Here is a 17,334-nt window from a genome sequence, read left to right on the forward strand (position 1 = left end):
TAAATGCTGATTCCGTGGCGATGGAGGCAGAATTTTAGAATCCGTATCTTTAAAACTCTTGCCCAGGTGTGTCTGGGGCCTGGAAGGCCGGGCTGAGAGCCACAGACTTCCCATGTCAGCATATCGCCCTTCTCGAGTGACACCATCTCCCCCTTTCCATTTTTTTTTTGAAGATTTTATTTATTTATTCATGGGAGACACACACAGAGAGAGAGAGGCAGAGACACAGGCAGAGGGAGAAGCAGGCTCCCTGTGGGAAGCCCGACGCGGGACTCGATCCCGGGACCCCGGGGTCATGATCTGAGCTGAAGGCAGACGCTCAACCTCTGAGCCCCCCAGGTGCCCCATCTTCCCCTTTCTTTGCCAATCTCCCCACCGCCTCAACCTCATCTGCTCAGGGAAAGCAACGTGCCTGAGAAATTCCGGCCGCTTAGGGAGCCCATCCCGACCCACGTGTTGTTTCAGGGCAGCATTTCTATGTGCACGTGATTCACAGTGGGACAAAATGTGAACATCGTCTTTGCTGCACACAAAACACAAAGTAATGCAAATCATAACGAAAAGCAAAAGAAAGAGAAAAGATCCTTGAGATTTTAAAGCCAGAGGACTTTAAATTGGAGTAAATTACAGACCATCTTACGCTGCTGGCACGTGGCAGGCCACATCAGAGGCAAACTGAGAAAACTGCAGCTCGTTGTCAGGATTGGGCTTGAGAGATGCTGGTTATTAATTAGGGCCTCTGGGAACCCGCCCCTTCCATGAGATACTCCTCCTAGAATGGCCTTCCCGCCCTCGCAGCACTCTCGGGACCTGCTTGTCCCGTATCCCAAGCACACTAGACCACCTAAGAGTCCTTGTTCATGAAGAACGATCAGGGGATGGTTTTCTGGCTTTTGTCTTCTGGTTTTGGGGCTTTTTGCTACATCTTTGCACTTCTCCCTTTAGGTATTTGGCTCATTAAAGGGGGCATATTGTCCTATCTTTAGCTCGGGCTACAGAATGCTGGTAGCAGCGGACACTTCCCCTCTATACTTTAAGTGACACCAAAGGGTAGTGGAAGGGAAGGTGGGCAGAGGGTTGGGGTGACTGGGTGACGGGCACTGAGGGGGGCACTTGACGGGATGAGCACTGGGTGATATGCTATATGTTGGCAAATTGAACTCCAATTAAAAAATATTTATATATATATAATAAAAAAAATGACACCATCACAAAGGTTACCCCGGAATTGAGGGACGTAGGAGGAGGTGGGGATTTTCTGCATTTGTCTCGTTACTGCCTTGGAGGCTCACAGTGGGCTGTGATCTCTTTGAAGGCCAAATGGAAGGAAGCACAGCACTCTTGAGGCCCAAGCAGCACCACAATGGCTATTCATGAGCTGAGGAAGTGCGATTCCTCTCCCAGGCCCAGGGTAGAGGTGGGGGGTGGGGGGCAGAGGGGGGATGCCTCCAAGCAAGACTCAGGGGGTATTTAGCAGAATCCGAAACAATCGGGAACATTTTTTAAGTTTGTGTTGCACGTGTTGTCCCCCTGAAAGCGATTTTGGGTAAGAACATGAGCTTTTCTGCTTCTTACAACTGTGCGAGGCCGAGGGCAGGAAGGCTGCAGCAGAGACCAGGAGCTGGCAGTGACCGCCCTGATTGTGCGGCTGGGGGGCAGCCGGGGTGCTAGGCTCTCAGCTCAATCAGGTCCTACTCCCTGCAACTGCATCATGAGGCAGAGGACCCTCAGTTACCCTCATTAGACAGAGGAAGCAATTATGACCAGAGCCGAGTAACTAGTAAACGCCACCCCCGGGATTTAAACCAGGTTTCTGCAACATGGGAGCCTTAGCTCTTCACCCTTGTGTCACCCACCCCCCCAAGGTCACACGGCTGCGAGGGGGCCAGACTGGGCTTCAGAGTCTACTACTCAACCAACACCAACAGACAGAGGCTGGTCAGCTTTTGAAGCCAAGGTGAAGTCCAAGGCCCACCCCCTCTCTCCCTGTGGGGGAAGAGCCAAATGTCCACTTCACATCTGGCTCTTCCCCCTGCCCCTCATCATTCGGTCCCCCAGTGCACTGACCCAGAGCGAATGGCTGGACTATGCAGGGCACATTTCTGACACCTACATCTGGCTTCATCTGCAACTGGGCCAGTGCACAGGGAGTGTGTACAGAGACACAGTTTACCCTTGTGTGGGTGGCATGTGGGGGTGCCTGGCTGAGAGTGTGCCTGGGGCTGGAATCCGGCCCGTGTGCTGCTACCACGTCTTATGCATTCATGGTGGACCTCTGTGTCTGGAAACATCCTTTCATAATCACCACAAGGACCCTAGGGTCTAGTAGCAGTTCCCTATCCGCCCAGGCTCCACTCAACCACCCGAAGCCCCACTCCTTCTTTTTTTTTTTTTTTTTTTTAAGATTTTATTTATTTCTTCATGAGAGAAGGGGGGGGGGCGGGTAGAGACACAGGCAGAGGGAGAAGCAGGCTCCATGCATGGACACCGACGTGGGACTTGATCCCCGGTCTCCAGGATCAGACCCTTGGCCAAAGGCAGATGCTCAACCACTGAACCACCAGGTGTCCCCTAGGCCCCACTCCTTAGGGAATGTACCCTCTGTGAAGGAACAGCAGGAGGCTGTAATGTGATAAATTAATTTCTGCTCCTCAATTATTTAGCTTTCATAGCACCCTGGCCCACCACCCCTTAACACAATGCACCGAAGTGCAATCAAATGTGGAAAACTGAGGCATCGAGAAGTCTATGAAGGAGACATCGTTGGTCAGGGACCGGGTTTGTCTCGGTCAATGGTTCTTAAATTTCAGGTGCATCTGTGTGACTTGGAGGGCTTGTTAAATCCCAGATTGCTGGGCCCTACACCCAGAGTTTCTGATTCAGTGGGTCTGGAGTCCATACTTTGAGAACAACTGATCTAGATATTTCCTAACTCACATGGTAGACAAGCTTCTGGTTTCACCAACTTTGTCCTTGTAAAGACTCACACATGCACCAAGTAATGCTATTATAACGGTAGGGACAACATCAATAGCTACACAGGGGTTTCCAGCACTACTAGGCCCGCGACTGGTATTAGTTGATTTAATTCATGCCTAGGGTGAGGAGGAGAGGGGAGGGAGAAAGAGGGAGTTAGTTTTGAAGCCATGTACTGACCCAGGTCTACAGCCTTCCAAAGGCAGGCTCCTTACACTGACAGGCGAGGATGTGAAGAATGAGGGGAAAAGGGAAAAGTAAGGAAAAAAATTCTGCTCCTAAAGACTCAATTAGGACAACTTTGCAGTAGCATTACTGCAATTTGTAAGCAATTTGTAATTGCTTCAAATTATGTCATTTGGCATCTAGCTTCCTTAACAGGAACTCTATGTAAGAGCATAAAGTGAGCGAGTGTGCAGGGGAGTGTGTGTGCATGTGTGTGTGTGTGTGTGTGTGCGTGCTCTCTTCTTGCTCTGCCGTTTTCTAATCCCTTGACCTTGGGCAAGTCCTTAACCTCTTTAAGCTTAAGGTAGGCATCTCCAAAACAACAACAACAACAACAACGAGAATAATAAATACCATGATAGATTAATTTCATGGCCATAGTTTCCTCCCACCCCATAGGCATGGCCCTTGGCTATGTGACTTTGAGGCTCTCCCCATCGAAACATCATATCTGTTTTCCCTGCCTTCAAGTCTGGCCTGGCCGCATGGATCACCAGAATGTGGCTGAAGAGATGTGTGAGTCCAGCAGCTGGGCCCCCAGGAGCTTGTAGCTCCCCCCTTGCCTCCTTGCAGAGCTCCCTGAAGCATCATGTGAAGAAGCTGGGGGGCCTGCTAGAGGAAGAGGGGCCATGTGGAGAAGCACCGAGATGCCCCTTCCCGCAGCCAGCACTCACTGCTGGTCAGGCAAGGCAGGCTATCGTGAATCTTTTTGGCAGCTTACCCTCCACGCTACCCGCACCTGCCAGGGTGAGCTCCGGGGAAAGCACCCAAGGAACCACCCAACTAACCAACAGAATCAGGAGAAATAGCAAACTGCCATTTTTTTTTTTTTTTTTTTGACTACTAAGTTTTGGGGAGGTTTGTTATACAGTGACAGAAAATGGATACAAGTACCCTTCTCCCAGAGTAAATGAAAGTGCTTAGCATAGTTGGTGGCATACAGATCTTAGATATTATTTTTATCTCCTAGATGCTCTTCTTTGTAGATACTGCACGGTGTCTCTTCATGTTCATTCCTCATAACTCACACAGTCCGTGGATGAAAGGGAAAGACACAAATACATGCCACTTTCCCTTTGGAAGTGTTTCGTGTCATCCCCACTCCCCTTCTCAGTCTCATGTTCCAACCCCAATCCGTCATTTGATTGTGGATCTAGAACACTACGGTCACTGCATAAGCAGTAATTAATAGTAATGACATACATGGCATTTCCAAGCATGAAATCTTAGTATTTCAGTTCTTATTCTTCTCTAGATTTCTATTTCACAGTAAGTGTTCTAAATTCCTATTACATGTAATTCCACCTAGGTTACATGGAATGGGAGCAAAAGGTATGGCAGGTAATTTAACAGTGTCACTAATTAAAATAACAAGTAGGAACCAATGACTAGTTCTGGATGGAGACTCCACTTGAAAATATGTTTTTGAGATCTTCATCAATATACACTCAACTTCTGTACTTGGGAGAATGACTACAGGGCTCTTATACTGTTGAAGTCTTTTCTACATTCTTAGCAGAGTGCTGGGCGGACATGCAATGATTTTGACTACACCGTGCTAGGATTTTATTTATCACTTATTCCCACATCCCCCCAAATGTCAGGCAAATGGAAGGCATAGAATAAATGAGTACAGAATAGAAGATTGGACTAAAGTGATAGACTCCCCAAGTTTCTTTAAAATGCAAATTTTAGGTAAGAATTGAAATCACTTTCTACCTCTCCATTCCACCCCATCCCAGTTCCTTCACCTCTCTCCTTCCCATTCTCCTGGGTTACTCTGCTCTCCTTTAGGCTTACTTCAGATATTCCTTTTACCAGAAGATACTTCTTGAAACCTTCACACCAGTTAGGGACCTTGCTTTTGTATTCCATAAGAGCCTACGTAAGTTTCTATTTCCCTCAACACCACAGCAGATAGTGCGTTCCTTCAGGGCAACAATTTTTGTCATTTCTCTTTGTGTCTCAGTGAAAGATAGAAATAACAGCTATTATTTCTGAAATGTTTACTAAAGACCAAGTGCTGTAGTAAGTATTTTACATGTATTATCTCTCCCAATCCTTGCAACAGCTCTTGGAGGTAGAGGTTCCATTTTATAGATGAGGAAACTGAGGCTCAGAGAGTTTAAGTAACTTGCCAGGTCAGTAGCTAGTAAGAGGCAGAGTTAGGGGATTGACCTCAAAGACTGAGTTCTCAACCACTCTGTTCTGACACTAGTTAGGTCCTCAAGAAATGTCTGTTGACTTGATGAACACTTTTCTGAAGTTATTAAATTGAACAATCATCAATGCCTCATTCCCTTTATTTTCTTATAATATTTTTTAGGGGGAGGAGAGGTTGAAGGGTGATTAAGAGATGAAATGGAGGGATTCAGAAGTGAGAAAAAGGACTGGAGACTTAGCCCCTGAATGAAACACTAAAGTATTAAACATATTAAGCCCTAGATACACACAAACTTTACAACACTAAGGCAATAAAAAAGTACGAGGCTCTTCAACATGACCATCATATCTTGACACTGACAGTAGATGGGTCATGGGTCATTTTCTGGCCAAGTGTCAACAATTCCACCCACTTCCATACCACCTCAATCGACTCATTTATCCAGCACTCCATGACATTTTCCCCATTCTATTTCCCTGCACTCTGCTCCACTCCACTCCACTCCTCTCCTTTCCGTTTCATTCCACTCTTCTCCATTCCATCAAAGAACAAAAACCACTGAATTTATAATACCAATCCATCTGAAATGTGTGGTAATTGTGTCCTACTCATAATAAACAATCAAACCAAATGAATATAATCCCATGCCTCAGCTGCAGTCTCAAACTTTCTTATATGCTTCCAAACCATTCCATTCCTCTTCATTCCACTCCACTGCACTTCATGCCATTCCACTCCCCCTCTATTTTTCTTCACTCCATCATACACCTTTATTTTCCTTTCTACACAACTTTATAATGTATTAAGCATTATGTTCAGATTCGGGAGATGCAGAGTTCAATAAATGCAGTCCCCATCCTCACATTTGGACTTTTCCTGTCATCATCTGAAAACAGACCACCTCACTTCGCAGCCCAGTTATACTAAGCCAATCCAAATTCATCACAGACCAGGTGCTATCTGATGAAGAAGACAACTGACACACAAAGAATTTCTTTTTTACCGAATTCCAAGCAATCGAGTTGATTTTATTTCTCTCTTATGCTCTTCTAGGTATTAAGATAGACTACTTTTCAAAATTACTTTCAAAGGACAGGCATTTTTTCCTCCCAAGTAACCTTTTCTTTCAAAATATCAAACTACAGCTATTTATAATTGACTTATAGAGTAAACCTCATGCTAAATCAAATGATGGTCTAGCAGAGATGCCTTGACTAAAGCATTAGAGTCATGGAAATCACAATTTTAGAAGCTGCCTTTGGAAGGACCATAGCTTTTATACACTCAGCTTCCCAAGACATAGTTAAGATTTTGTCTGAGTTTCAAGGAAAAGCTGGGACATGAGTCATGACTTGATGACTACTCGATACGTACTCATTCTGGTGCTGCATCGGGGCGCTCATAAACATTGCAGTGGATTTCACTTTGGGAAAAGACTAAGAAACAAACACCAAAACACACCCTGCTCTGTCTTTACCATGACCTGAGCCTGCAAATCCAACTCTGGCGTTGGGTTGTGTGAGCTCTGTAACACAGCCCTGGGTTGGCCCAAAGGCTAGTGTGCCTTCAGCATGGAATTGGGTGTCTTTGTCTCATCCCAGTAGAGCCTGGCCACCTCTGGGGGCTCTGTCTATGTTTGTTTCACAATGGTCAAATGTGAGCAAAAATGGGAAAATATTTTTGCTAAAAGGCAATTAGTTCTTGAATATTCAGGCAGATAAGTTCTCATTATACTTTCAGCATATTTCTTATTTGACATACTATAGTGTAGTATGAATATCACTATAGTATATGATACATATGGTATATCGGTACAATCTATGCTTATTTCTTTTTCGGTACTGGTATGTATGTATATAATATATGCTATATACTTAAAATATACACTTAAGTTTTTGTGTATTAGTTGTGAAAGAAGTTATATATATACACACATATATGTATATATATATATATATATTAGAATTTAGGAAGGCCTCATGACCTCTCTGGATGCTCTTTATACCACTTTCTTATTTGACATACTTGGTATATATATATATGTCATAATATCACAAATATATACATTATATATATATATATATATACACACACACACACACACACACACACTTTTTTTCAAATGTAAGTGAATGCTCTTAGCAAACTAGTGTTAGATGACATTTTGGCTGAGATGCTTTCAGCCTAAACAAGAAGGTGCTCCACGAAAAAGTGTTCAATTTCAAAATAAGTGTCAAATCTCACTCAGGTCCATGATTAGAAGGACTCAGGAGTTGGAGATTTAGGGCGAGTCCTGTGCCAACTCCTGATGGCAATCTCAAGTACCAGCTCTCCTGCTCTCATTTCCTGTCTTCCCTCCCCACTTTCTAAGCCCTGACAGGTTTGGAACCATAATGATCCAACTAGGAGAGGTGGGTAAAAAGCTAGGTGGGAAGTGGGAGATTTTGGACAAGCCCCCTTTCCCTACTTCAAGCCTAAAGGGAAGGGATGATAAGAGAGGACAAGCTCACATTTAAATTGAATTTACAGTGTGGGTTACTTCCTGAAACGAATATCTTTATTCATGGGTTGAGAATGAGTGTTGAGTTTTAAAGTGGTATAAAGAGCATCCAGAGAGGTCATGAGGCTTTCCTAAATTCTACTCAGAGGCAAGGGAAGCACCTGTTTGCAAGGACGATTTATAGTAAAGGAAAAATGAATATAAAAACAAAGTTCCAAAGGGTTATGTTTGCTTTGTGATCAACTATGAAGTGTGTCCCTACTAGCCGGGGACCAGATGCAACATTAAATTCTGCACAATGCGAAAGAAAGCAAAGCCCCAAATGGGTGTTAAGTCACACACCTAGTGTTGGGCTTTTACCTTCTTTCCATTATTTGGTTTATTAGAAGCCGGCTAAACACTGCCAAATGAAGCAGCAGTTTTGATCCGCCTTTGCGGGTTACACTTCTGTAATTGCACTACGATGGCCCCAAACAGAGGCCTAAAACCGTGGGAGGTAAGCAGAACTGAAGGGATGGACACTTCAAACTACAACACGACGTGAGCAGACTGTACGACCGCACGGTCGCCGCCCCCTGGCCATCTGACTCCTGTCACTCTGTGGGGGCTGCTGTGGAACTGTTAGGCGCCTTCACTTATTTGACCATATTCACAGATCATAGATTCCAGAATCTTCCATTGCTTTGTGACTCTTTCCACTCCCTTATGAGCATCGATTATGACGCCTACGCAGGGGAATCTTCAGGGTTTCCATTCCTATATCCTGGTGCAAGGTTAAGCACAAGACTATGGACCCCGACTTTGGTTCAGAAACGTGACCAACCTGCAGGAGGGCGTTTTGACATCATAGCCAAATTATCTTTACCTTATAAAGATTTAGGGCTTTTAGGTCCATCTCAAAGAGTTTTTCATCACACAAAATGCGTTTGTGCAGAGTTAGCAGCTGGGACACAGGCTCCTTAACCACACACGTGGGTAGTGGCATTTCCAGCAGAGCGAATGTTCTCAAGCAATGGGCTTTCTGAGACCCTTCCAAGTCACACTCCACACCCGCTCTCCCCTTACCTGTTCAGTGGTGCTGGGGAAGGGTTGAGTCGTCCAGGGGATCCAAGATGTCTCTGTCGTTCCAGTCATCTGCAGATGGGGGTGCTGACTCTGTCTGCTGCTGTGGCTGTAACGTTCTGTTGTGCTCCTGGTGAAGGCCTCTGTGGTGTTCCTAAGAAGGTGTTCCGGGCTATATGGAACTGCATTAAGAGTAGTGGGGTTTTGGGGTGGAGCCGTGTTTCTAGTGCTCCTTACTGAAACTTCTGCTCCCAGGCCAGCTGAGGTAAAGAAAGGACAGTTGCTAAAATTACCTTCATGTTTTGTGGATTCCTCACATAAAAGCAATTTGACTTTAGAAAAAGAAGACATCTTTCATCACAGGCACGTGGATGAGCTTCAGTTGTATGAAACATCAAAGATCCTGGAGTGTGACGATGCTAATTGGCCCTGTTCAATCCACCCATCATTTACCCATCTATTGATATCAGAGGGTCTGGGGAGATGTGGAAACTGCTACCAGAAATCCTCAGCTCCGTGTGGAAGACAGAATTTATGAGCATTTAGAGAGTCACCAAACTGGCTTCTGGGGGTCCATGAATCTCAAAAAACTTGATGCAAGTCCTGAATATATTTCCATGTAAACCTTGTTTTCTGTGGGGAACTTTCGTTCAACTCCTCAAAGGGCTCATTAAACAAAATACCAGGTTGAGAATCACAGCTAACAACTTACCGAACTTCGTCATGAAGATTGATGATTCCCAGGAAAGCAATGACTTTCTTTTACTTCAGTGTAAACTGGTTCTGTCCCTACTTGTGTGAGTACCAAATCCCGGGATGGTTATAGTTTCTAAGTGCCCTGTCTTTGGAAGGCTAGTCAATTGGTTTAAAACTTAGGAGCTGGTGGGATTAATTGATAGCTTTACTTTGCAAGGCTGGATTGCCCATACTTAAAAATGATTGGTTTATGAATTAGATTCACCTAGCCATCATTTTAAAATGTGCTCCCCATCTGTTGGGGATCTCGCTAACCACACCACTTCTGACTCAGCAAAGATTGTCACAGCGGTCACTCCTACAAGCCCTCGGGAGATGCCATTGCTGGTGCTGATGGTTTTTGGACCATGCATTGTGTAACAAAACCTAGAGAACAACTGCATAATATGAAGCACTGGAAAGGTCTGTAAATTATGGGCCGAGGGGATATGTTTAGATACCTCTAACAACTCTGTTATGCGTCAGAGTTTCCTGGGATATAAAATCCTGCCCAATTAGTTGACTATAACTTTGAAAAGTTTCTGGTTTAAAAACTGGAAGAAAAAGTATTTTATTTTTCCTACTCCTTTAGTGGTTCATTCAACCGACTTTTTTTCCCATTCATTTATTTCTTGTAGAGAGGCTGAGAGAGAGCATGGAGGAGGGGCAGAGGAAGAGGGAGAGAGAGAGAGAGAATCTCAAGCGGACTCTGCCCTGAGCACGGACCTGACATGGGGCTGCATCTCATGACCCTGAGATCATGACCTGAGCCAAAACCAAGAGTCAGATGCTTAACCGACTGTGCCACCCATTCGACCCACAACCAACTATTTCTTAAGCAACTACTATGTGCTGGTGAAGGTCCCAGGAAGAGGCTATTAATCTTCACATTTTCACTATTCAAGTCCACCTCACTGAGCCCTCTTTTGAATCTCATATATTCCCATTCCAATGTCAACTGACATTTTATGTGATACTGACATATTTTATATGATAATGTATATAAAGAAGAGGAGGGATTAAGCACAAAAAGAGGATGAAAACGGAAAAAGTATTTTTAAAATTTAGTAAGAGGTAAATAAATATCAGCAGTTCTCTTAAAGGTTAATGAAATAATGACTATCAAGCATCCTTTCCTTGAAATGTGGAAAGTTGTCCAAAGTACCCTGTATGTGGGGTTGCCAGATTTAGCAAATAAAAGTACATGATGCCCAGTTAAATTGGAGTTTCAGATAAAGAACTCTTAATTTAGAATATTTAGCATATCTCAAATATACAATATTGCAAAGGTTATATTACAGATGCTATTGGGAATACACTTATACTAAAAGTTTGTTATTCATCTGAAATTCCAGTGTAATTGAATGTTCTGTATTATATCTGACAACCCTACCTGTACATCTACTAGACCCAGACTTGGATAGAGTTTTGGACATTCCTGTTAGTTTCTGTTTGTTTTTTTCCTTCTGAATCCTGCGCCACTACCACTGCCACTGTGTCCACGTCACCACTCTGAACATAGACTTACTTATCCCTGGGATTTCTATGTGACAAACCCACTTGTTCTAGTAGCAATAGTCCTTTATAATAAAGTCTAAAAAGCAGTCAGTTAGATGCTAGAATGTTCCTTCAAGTGGACATTTTTCTGTTGTTGAGATGTAAAAATTTCTGTATGTGGTGATTAGTATTTTGGTTATTTTGGGCTTTGGCCAATGCTGATCCTCTGAGTTGACTACCACCTATGACAATTGTAGCTCTCAGACCCTCAAAAAAAAATTTAATGGTGGGGTTAGGACAAAAACAAGCTTCCAAATACGTAGCATGCAATTATGTGTCATAGCATGTCAACCTATGCTGATTCCTCTTCACTGAGGAGTTGTTGGTAAGTTCTTATCCTAGGAACTTTTTCTATTAGTCAACTTGCATGATTAATTACATATATTAATTAAATACAGGACTGTCTCAAAATTAGATAAATGATGAAAACACTCTTGAGATTTCTTCTGTGAATAACATAGCTTATTACCATTTCATGTTGCTTTGGAACATCTTACGGAAAAAAATTTCCAACTTCTGTAATTGTCTTTAATTAAACTTCTAAATGTATTTTTAAAACATTTCAAATGAAACAAGTCCATTTTCCATTTTAGGCCACTACCTTTTTTCCAAAGAAAACCTACAGAATATCCAAGGCCAGCACCTTTTCATTTGATGACTGTGTTTTTAACTTGTGCTATTTAAGAAGCAGGAAAGAAACTTTAGTCTTAACATTCAATTTCCAAATTTTCTGCGTTTTAAGGCAAACTCTGGTAGGCATCAGAATTCCCTTTGGAGCTTTTTAGAATACTGAAGGCTAGGCCCTTTACTAGGAGATTTGGTGTGGGACCCAGCACCTGCATGTCTAACAAGTTTCTCAGTGATTGTAATATATATCTAACCATAAGTTTTTATCCATATACACAATGTGAGCAAAACTGATATCAGCCTTTGTGTGGGTATTGAAGGAATTTAAGGTAAATGGGAGGAGAGAAAATCCATTACAGAAATATGTAAGGCGATCAAAATATGTTAATCTTTCCATCTCCTAAACTCTGTTGAAATGAGTTCTATGAAATTATATTAAAAATAGTAGATCTAAAAAATAAATAAATAAATAAAAATAAAAATAGTAGATCTTTGGATGTGTTGGCATCTAGAAATTCTTCTGATGTTCTTTAAAAAGGTATATACATTTTACAGTTCATGATAGAGCAAGATGTGTTTTGAAAAATGCAAGGAAAAGTTCTTACACAATGGAACAATATGTTGAAGCTATTTTTAAAAAGCTTTATTGTACCATTGCTACCACATTGTTTCCACATTATACATAATTCCTCTTAGAACACAATTCAAGATAAGGCCCACCATGCTGGGTCCAATTTAAACGATTTTAGCACGTAAGTTGTAAACAGCTCATCTGTAAGATGGTTTGCAATGACTGCACCATATCAGGACCATATTTTGAATATGTGTTTTTAAAGAACAACATGTATTTTAGTTTATTAGCTAGTCTATTAATTAGCTCAGATATGATCAATAATGGAAATGTGATTTTTATGTAATGATAAAAATACACAATTTCTTAGTTCCCCTCCCCTACATGATACAAATAACTTTCAAACATGTTGAAAACAGAATAATTTGAACAGAACTCATTTTGGAGACAGAAAATTTCAACTATATTGGGACTTGCTTTTCTGTAGGAAGATGCCAAATATAATATGCCTTTCAAAAGCGAGGAAATAATGTAGAAAAGATATAACAAATGAAATAGAAGATACTTTAGAAAAAGGATGATTTATGTATACATATAATACATTAACTATATTAAACAAGATGGGGCTGGAATAAACATACAGTGAAAGGGATCTGAATTATTATAGTCTAAATAATTTCTAGAAATGGTAAGAGGAATAACACTTCAGAAAATGTAATCAACAAAATAAAGGTATGTACATAAAAAAGGCATACCTAAAATTTGAGAAAGTGAACAAGGAGGTAAAAAGTTTGTGAAAAGATGGAGAATTTGCAAACAGCGGGACACATAACCAAGAAATCAGAAGTCATAGGAATTTCAGAGGTCAAAAGCTTTTTAACAGACTTAAAAAAGATCCAAGATTAGAAATAAATTAAATTAACAAATGGAAGTTAACAAGGGATAGGAAAACATCAAAGCAGAGCACAGTAAAAAAATTTAAGTGAGAAAAATAAATGAAAAACTCATGAAAGCAATACTTTTTAAATGCCTAATGATTACTCAACTACTATACTATGAGTTGCATTAGGAAGATGTGCCTGGTTCATCCCAATGTCCCATGTTTTCTTTTGGGACACGTATGTGTATTAGATAGTGGGTAGAAGGAAACCAGGCTGGGTGGAGGAAAAAGAATGGCTTTTAAATTCATCCCTACCAGGCTGTAGGAGAGGGATGCTGAGGCAGGTCAGGAAAAGGGGGATGGAGAGTGGGTGAATAACTCTGGGTGCCCACAGCTGACTTGTCCATTAGGCACAATAGACAAAGCACCTAGGGCTCATGATATTATAGGGCCTACAAGATCATTTAATTTCTTTGAAAATTAAAAAAAAATACACCAAAAAACTTTCAGAGTCCAAGAAAACATTAATGATTTTTTCACACAATAGGGAAAAAAATGAGGATTTGGAGGGCTCTGAAAATCTAATTAATTAATTAATTAAAATTTTAATGGAAGAAGGGGCCCACAGACACATAAGTGCCCAGGGCCCATGAAGGTCACAGGTAGCTATGGGTACGCCCTGATAAATTCATTGACATGTGACAGGCTGAAAATGGTTGGGGGGCTCTGGATGCTATGTGAGATATTTTTCAATGATCACATGAGTCATATATCAGTAATCAATGATCATATGATTTCCAATGAATACATAAATCAATGGTCAATAGCGAGGCCCCTTTAAAACCATACAGAGAGAAAACAAACCCTAAAATGGCTCTGACAGCCAGTTTGGTCAAAATAGGGTCTGAATGTACAAAAGACACTTGTTTGGTTTGTCCCCTTAAGCTCTCTGTATTTACAAGCATTCCTACCATCACGAAACAGCTTCTATTAAATCCCTGTCTCCCAAGAGTATATATGATTGCCTACCTATTACAGTGCTTAATACATTTTATTTCCTCACCCTCATTTCTATAATTAGACAATTATTTTATTCGCAGTTATAGCAAGTCTGGCAGCAATATGACTTACTTCGGCAGCGAAATCTCTTTAAGTGATTTCACTCGCTCAGTCATGGTAGGGATATCTGAAAATATGTCTGAAAAAATTTTCCTGCCCTTATAGGTGAATATAAGATTTGAATGAGTGAATCTATAGCAGATGCTAAATAAGTGTTGATGGGTTAGCTGACATCTTACGCACAGTGTTGTTCTCCAGACACTATGAAACATCAGAGTGAAAGTAACTATTCATTTTTTTACAAAAGATTTATTTATTTACTTAAGAGAGAGAGAGAGAGAGAGAGCACATGACGAAGCAGGGGGAAGGGCAGAGGGAGAGGAAGACAAGCAGACTCCCCGCCCAGCAGGGAGCCCTGAGAACTCAGGCCTGGCTCACGACCTGAGCCGAAAGCAAGAGTCTGATGCTTAACAAACGGAGCCACCCAGGTGCCCGGAAAGCAACTATTTTAGATAGCCATCCAACTGTTTTAAGTAGGGAGACTCTCATCTTTCGGAAAAAGTATCCAAGTGATGGCTGGAATTTTGCACCCTTCATCTGGAAGATCTAGAATTACCACGTTTAGGGAGTTTGTCAATGAGAGATTTGGGCCTCAGACTGCATTTTTATTCCTAAAGTAATAATCTTTTTTAAAAAGTTAAATGTGTGAGTCTATAAAATTGCAGTATTGGGGTGCCTGGGGGGCTCAGCAGGTTGAGCATCTGCCTTCAGCCCAAGGCGTGATCCTGGGATCCTGGGATCAAGTTCCGCATCGGGTTCCCTGCAGGGAGTCTGCTTCTCCTGTGTCTCTGCCTCTCTTTCAGTGTCTCTCATGAATACATAAATAAAATCTTAATAAAATAAAATAAAATTGCAATATTATTGAACAGACCAGAATTTGGTTTTTCCTGATTCTTCTTGCATTATTGATATCTGCTTTGTGTTATTTTGTAGAACTAGACCCCAACATTATATACAACAGATTTCTAAAAATTATACACTTAATACAGTGACTCCAAGGATGTTGCTGTACATTGTAACACTGATACGAATGAAGAAAAATTGAGAAAGTCCATCAGTCACTTTTTTGTTTTATTGATACATTGCTAAAGGTGTAATTGTTTCCAAGGAGCTGGATATCTGGCACTTGACTGACAAAAGAATATAAGGAGAGAATGAATTTTTTCACTTTTTAGCCAGTTATGTTGGCATTTTGGAGACAATGTTTTTATTATTACTCTTCTGACTCAGAATGATAACTATAAAGGTCTAATTTTATAAATTGATTATAAAAGGTTGATTTTTTTTTTCTTTTAAAGATTTTATTTATTTATTTGAGATAAAGAGCAAGAGAGAGAGAGAGCGGAGGGTGGAGGCGGCTAGAGGGAGGGAGAAGCAGGCTTCCCGCTGAGCAGGGAGCCCAACAATTTGGGGCAAAGGTTGATTACTCTTTTAAAGAGTCTGTCTAGGCGGTCCGCCCTTGTTTTGCCCGAAATGAAGGCATGCAGTGTACTCTTTAATGATAAATTTTGAATTCAGAAAGAAATCTCAGTCCTATCTTTTAAAAATTTTGGCCGTCTGTAATGTACAGGTGACCCTGGTTCTACACAATCTCTGTATTCTATTTATCCTATGAAATGGTTGTTTCAAATAAATATAAGCTAGATGAAAAAAAAAGCCCATTTTACATTCCTCTCCTAATGAAAATCACTGTAGTGATTATTTGAGAAACCATAACTCTTATATAGATCCTCCTCTCAAAAAACACACTAATTTTTGCACTGGATTTTAATCCACTTTGGAATTGAGGTTCCTCCTCAATTCACCCTGTAATAGAGGGACTTAGAATAAAGGAGGGGAAAAAGAAGAAAAAAAATGTGGCTTCCTGAGAATGGAGCAGAGCTAAATTATGATGGAATCCAGTGGACACTGAAAGGATTGTGTAAAAAAATACGCAAATTTGAAATGATCTTTGAAAAAAAATTTTAACCCAATTGCTTACGGTGACATACTGGCAAGAACATATATTAGAGAAAGGGGTACTTTTTAAAATTTGCACTCTATTGTAATTACATACACATCTGGCTTCTCTGATACCATAAAGAGCAAGACATAATTAGTGATTCTCAACCTTGGCTGCACATTAGAATCATCTTGGAAGCATTCAAAAAATGTCTACTTTAATTGGCTTGGAGGATGAAGCCTGGGAATCAGTATTATTTCAAAGCTCCTGCTGTGATTCTTGTGTGATGCTTGGTTTGAGAATCATTGGTGTTGGTCCCATAGAGCACAAGCTCTGGCACATATTAGGTGTTAGAGAAAGATTACTTAGGTACTTGAATGATGTCATGAATGTTTCTTTTCCGAAGCCAATAGTTCAGATTTTGACCTTCAGAGATATGCTTTTACTGAAGAATTTAATTTAAAAAATTCATATCCTATGAATGAACAATATACATAATTGTGTTACCAGATTATCATATTTAGTTATCTGCTCTTTAAAAAAGGACATTTGGAGTCATTCATGGGATATATCTGAATGCCATTTAATTTTTAACAATGGATTCTCTAGCACATCAGTGAGCTTTCATGCTACGGGTCAACCAATATCATTCTGTATCTCTAATCAGTGGTAAGTTTGAGACAGATCAGAAAAATATCTGTTAGCTTATAATTGTGTTAAGACAGACTATGTATCATACATGTGTATTCAAATATTAGATCTTTTGGTACCACAATTGTGCAAATTTTCATTCTGCTTTTTTTCTAGAAATCCATTTTTCTTCCAGCCCACATTGTTGGGCATGTTTTGGATACAGCACGTTCAGAGGTACTATTTCATCCACCCACTTTTGAAGTAAAGTCCATCATTGGACCTGTTCTGCATGAAGGTCAAAGGAAATCATTTTTCCTTTTATTATCTTCTATCTTAAACAACT

At 41.0% G+C, this 17,334-nt stretch overlaps 1 protein-coding gene and 1 long non-coding RNA gene across 6 annotated transcripts in view; one reads left to right on the top strand and one right to left on the bottom strand.

The window, feature by feature from the left end:
- The window catches only part of PTPRB (protein tyrosine phosphatase receptor type B), a 119,046-nt gene that overhangs the window by 97,807 nt on the left and 3,905 nt on the right, over positions 1–17,334 (bottom strand). For all 5 annotated transcript variants that reach the window (XM_077913833.1, XM_077913830.1, XM_077913832.1 and 2 more), the window contains exon 3: positions 8,931–9,187. In XM_077913833.1, coding sequence (XP_077769959.1) covers positions 8,931–9,187 — 257 coding nt within the window. The remainder of the gene's footprint in view (positions 1–8,930; positions 9,188–17,334) is intronic.
- On the top strand, positions 8,606–11,106 carry LOC144323413 (uncharacterized). Its single transcript, XR_013388860.1, has 2 exons — positions 8,606–9,724; positions 10,301–11,106. It is a non-coding gene; the product is annotated as an uncharacterized LOC144323413 (long non-coding RNA).

The sequence above is a fragment of the Canis aureus genome, chromosome 11, assembly GCF_053574225.1.
Source record: "Canis aureus isolate CA01 chromosome 11, VMU_Caureus_v.1.0, whole genome shotgun sequence".
Taxonomy (NCBI): Eukaryota; Metazoa; Chordata; class Mammalia; order Carnivora; family Canidae; genus Canis; species Canis aureus.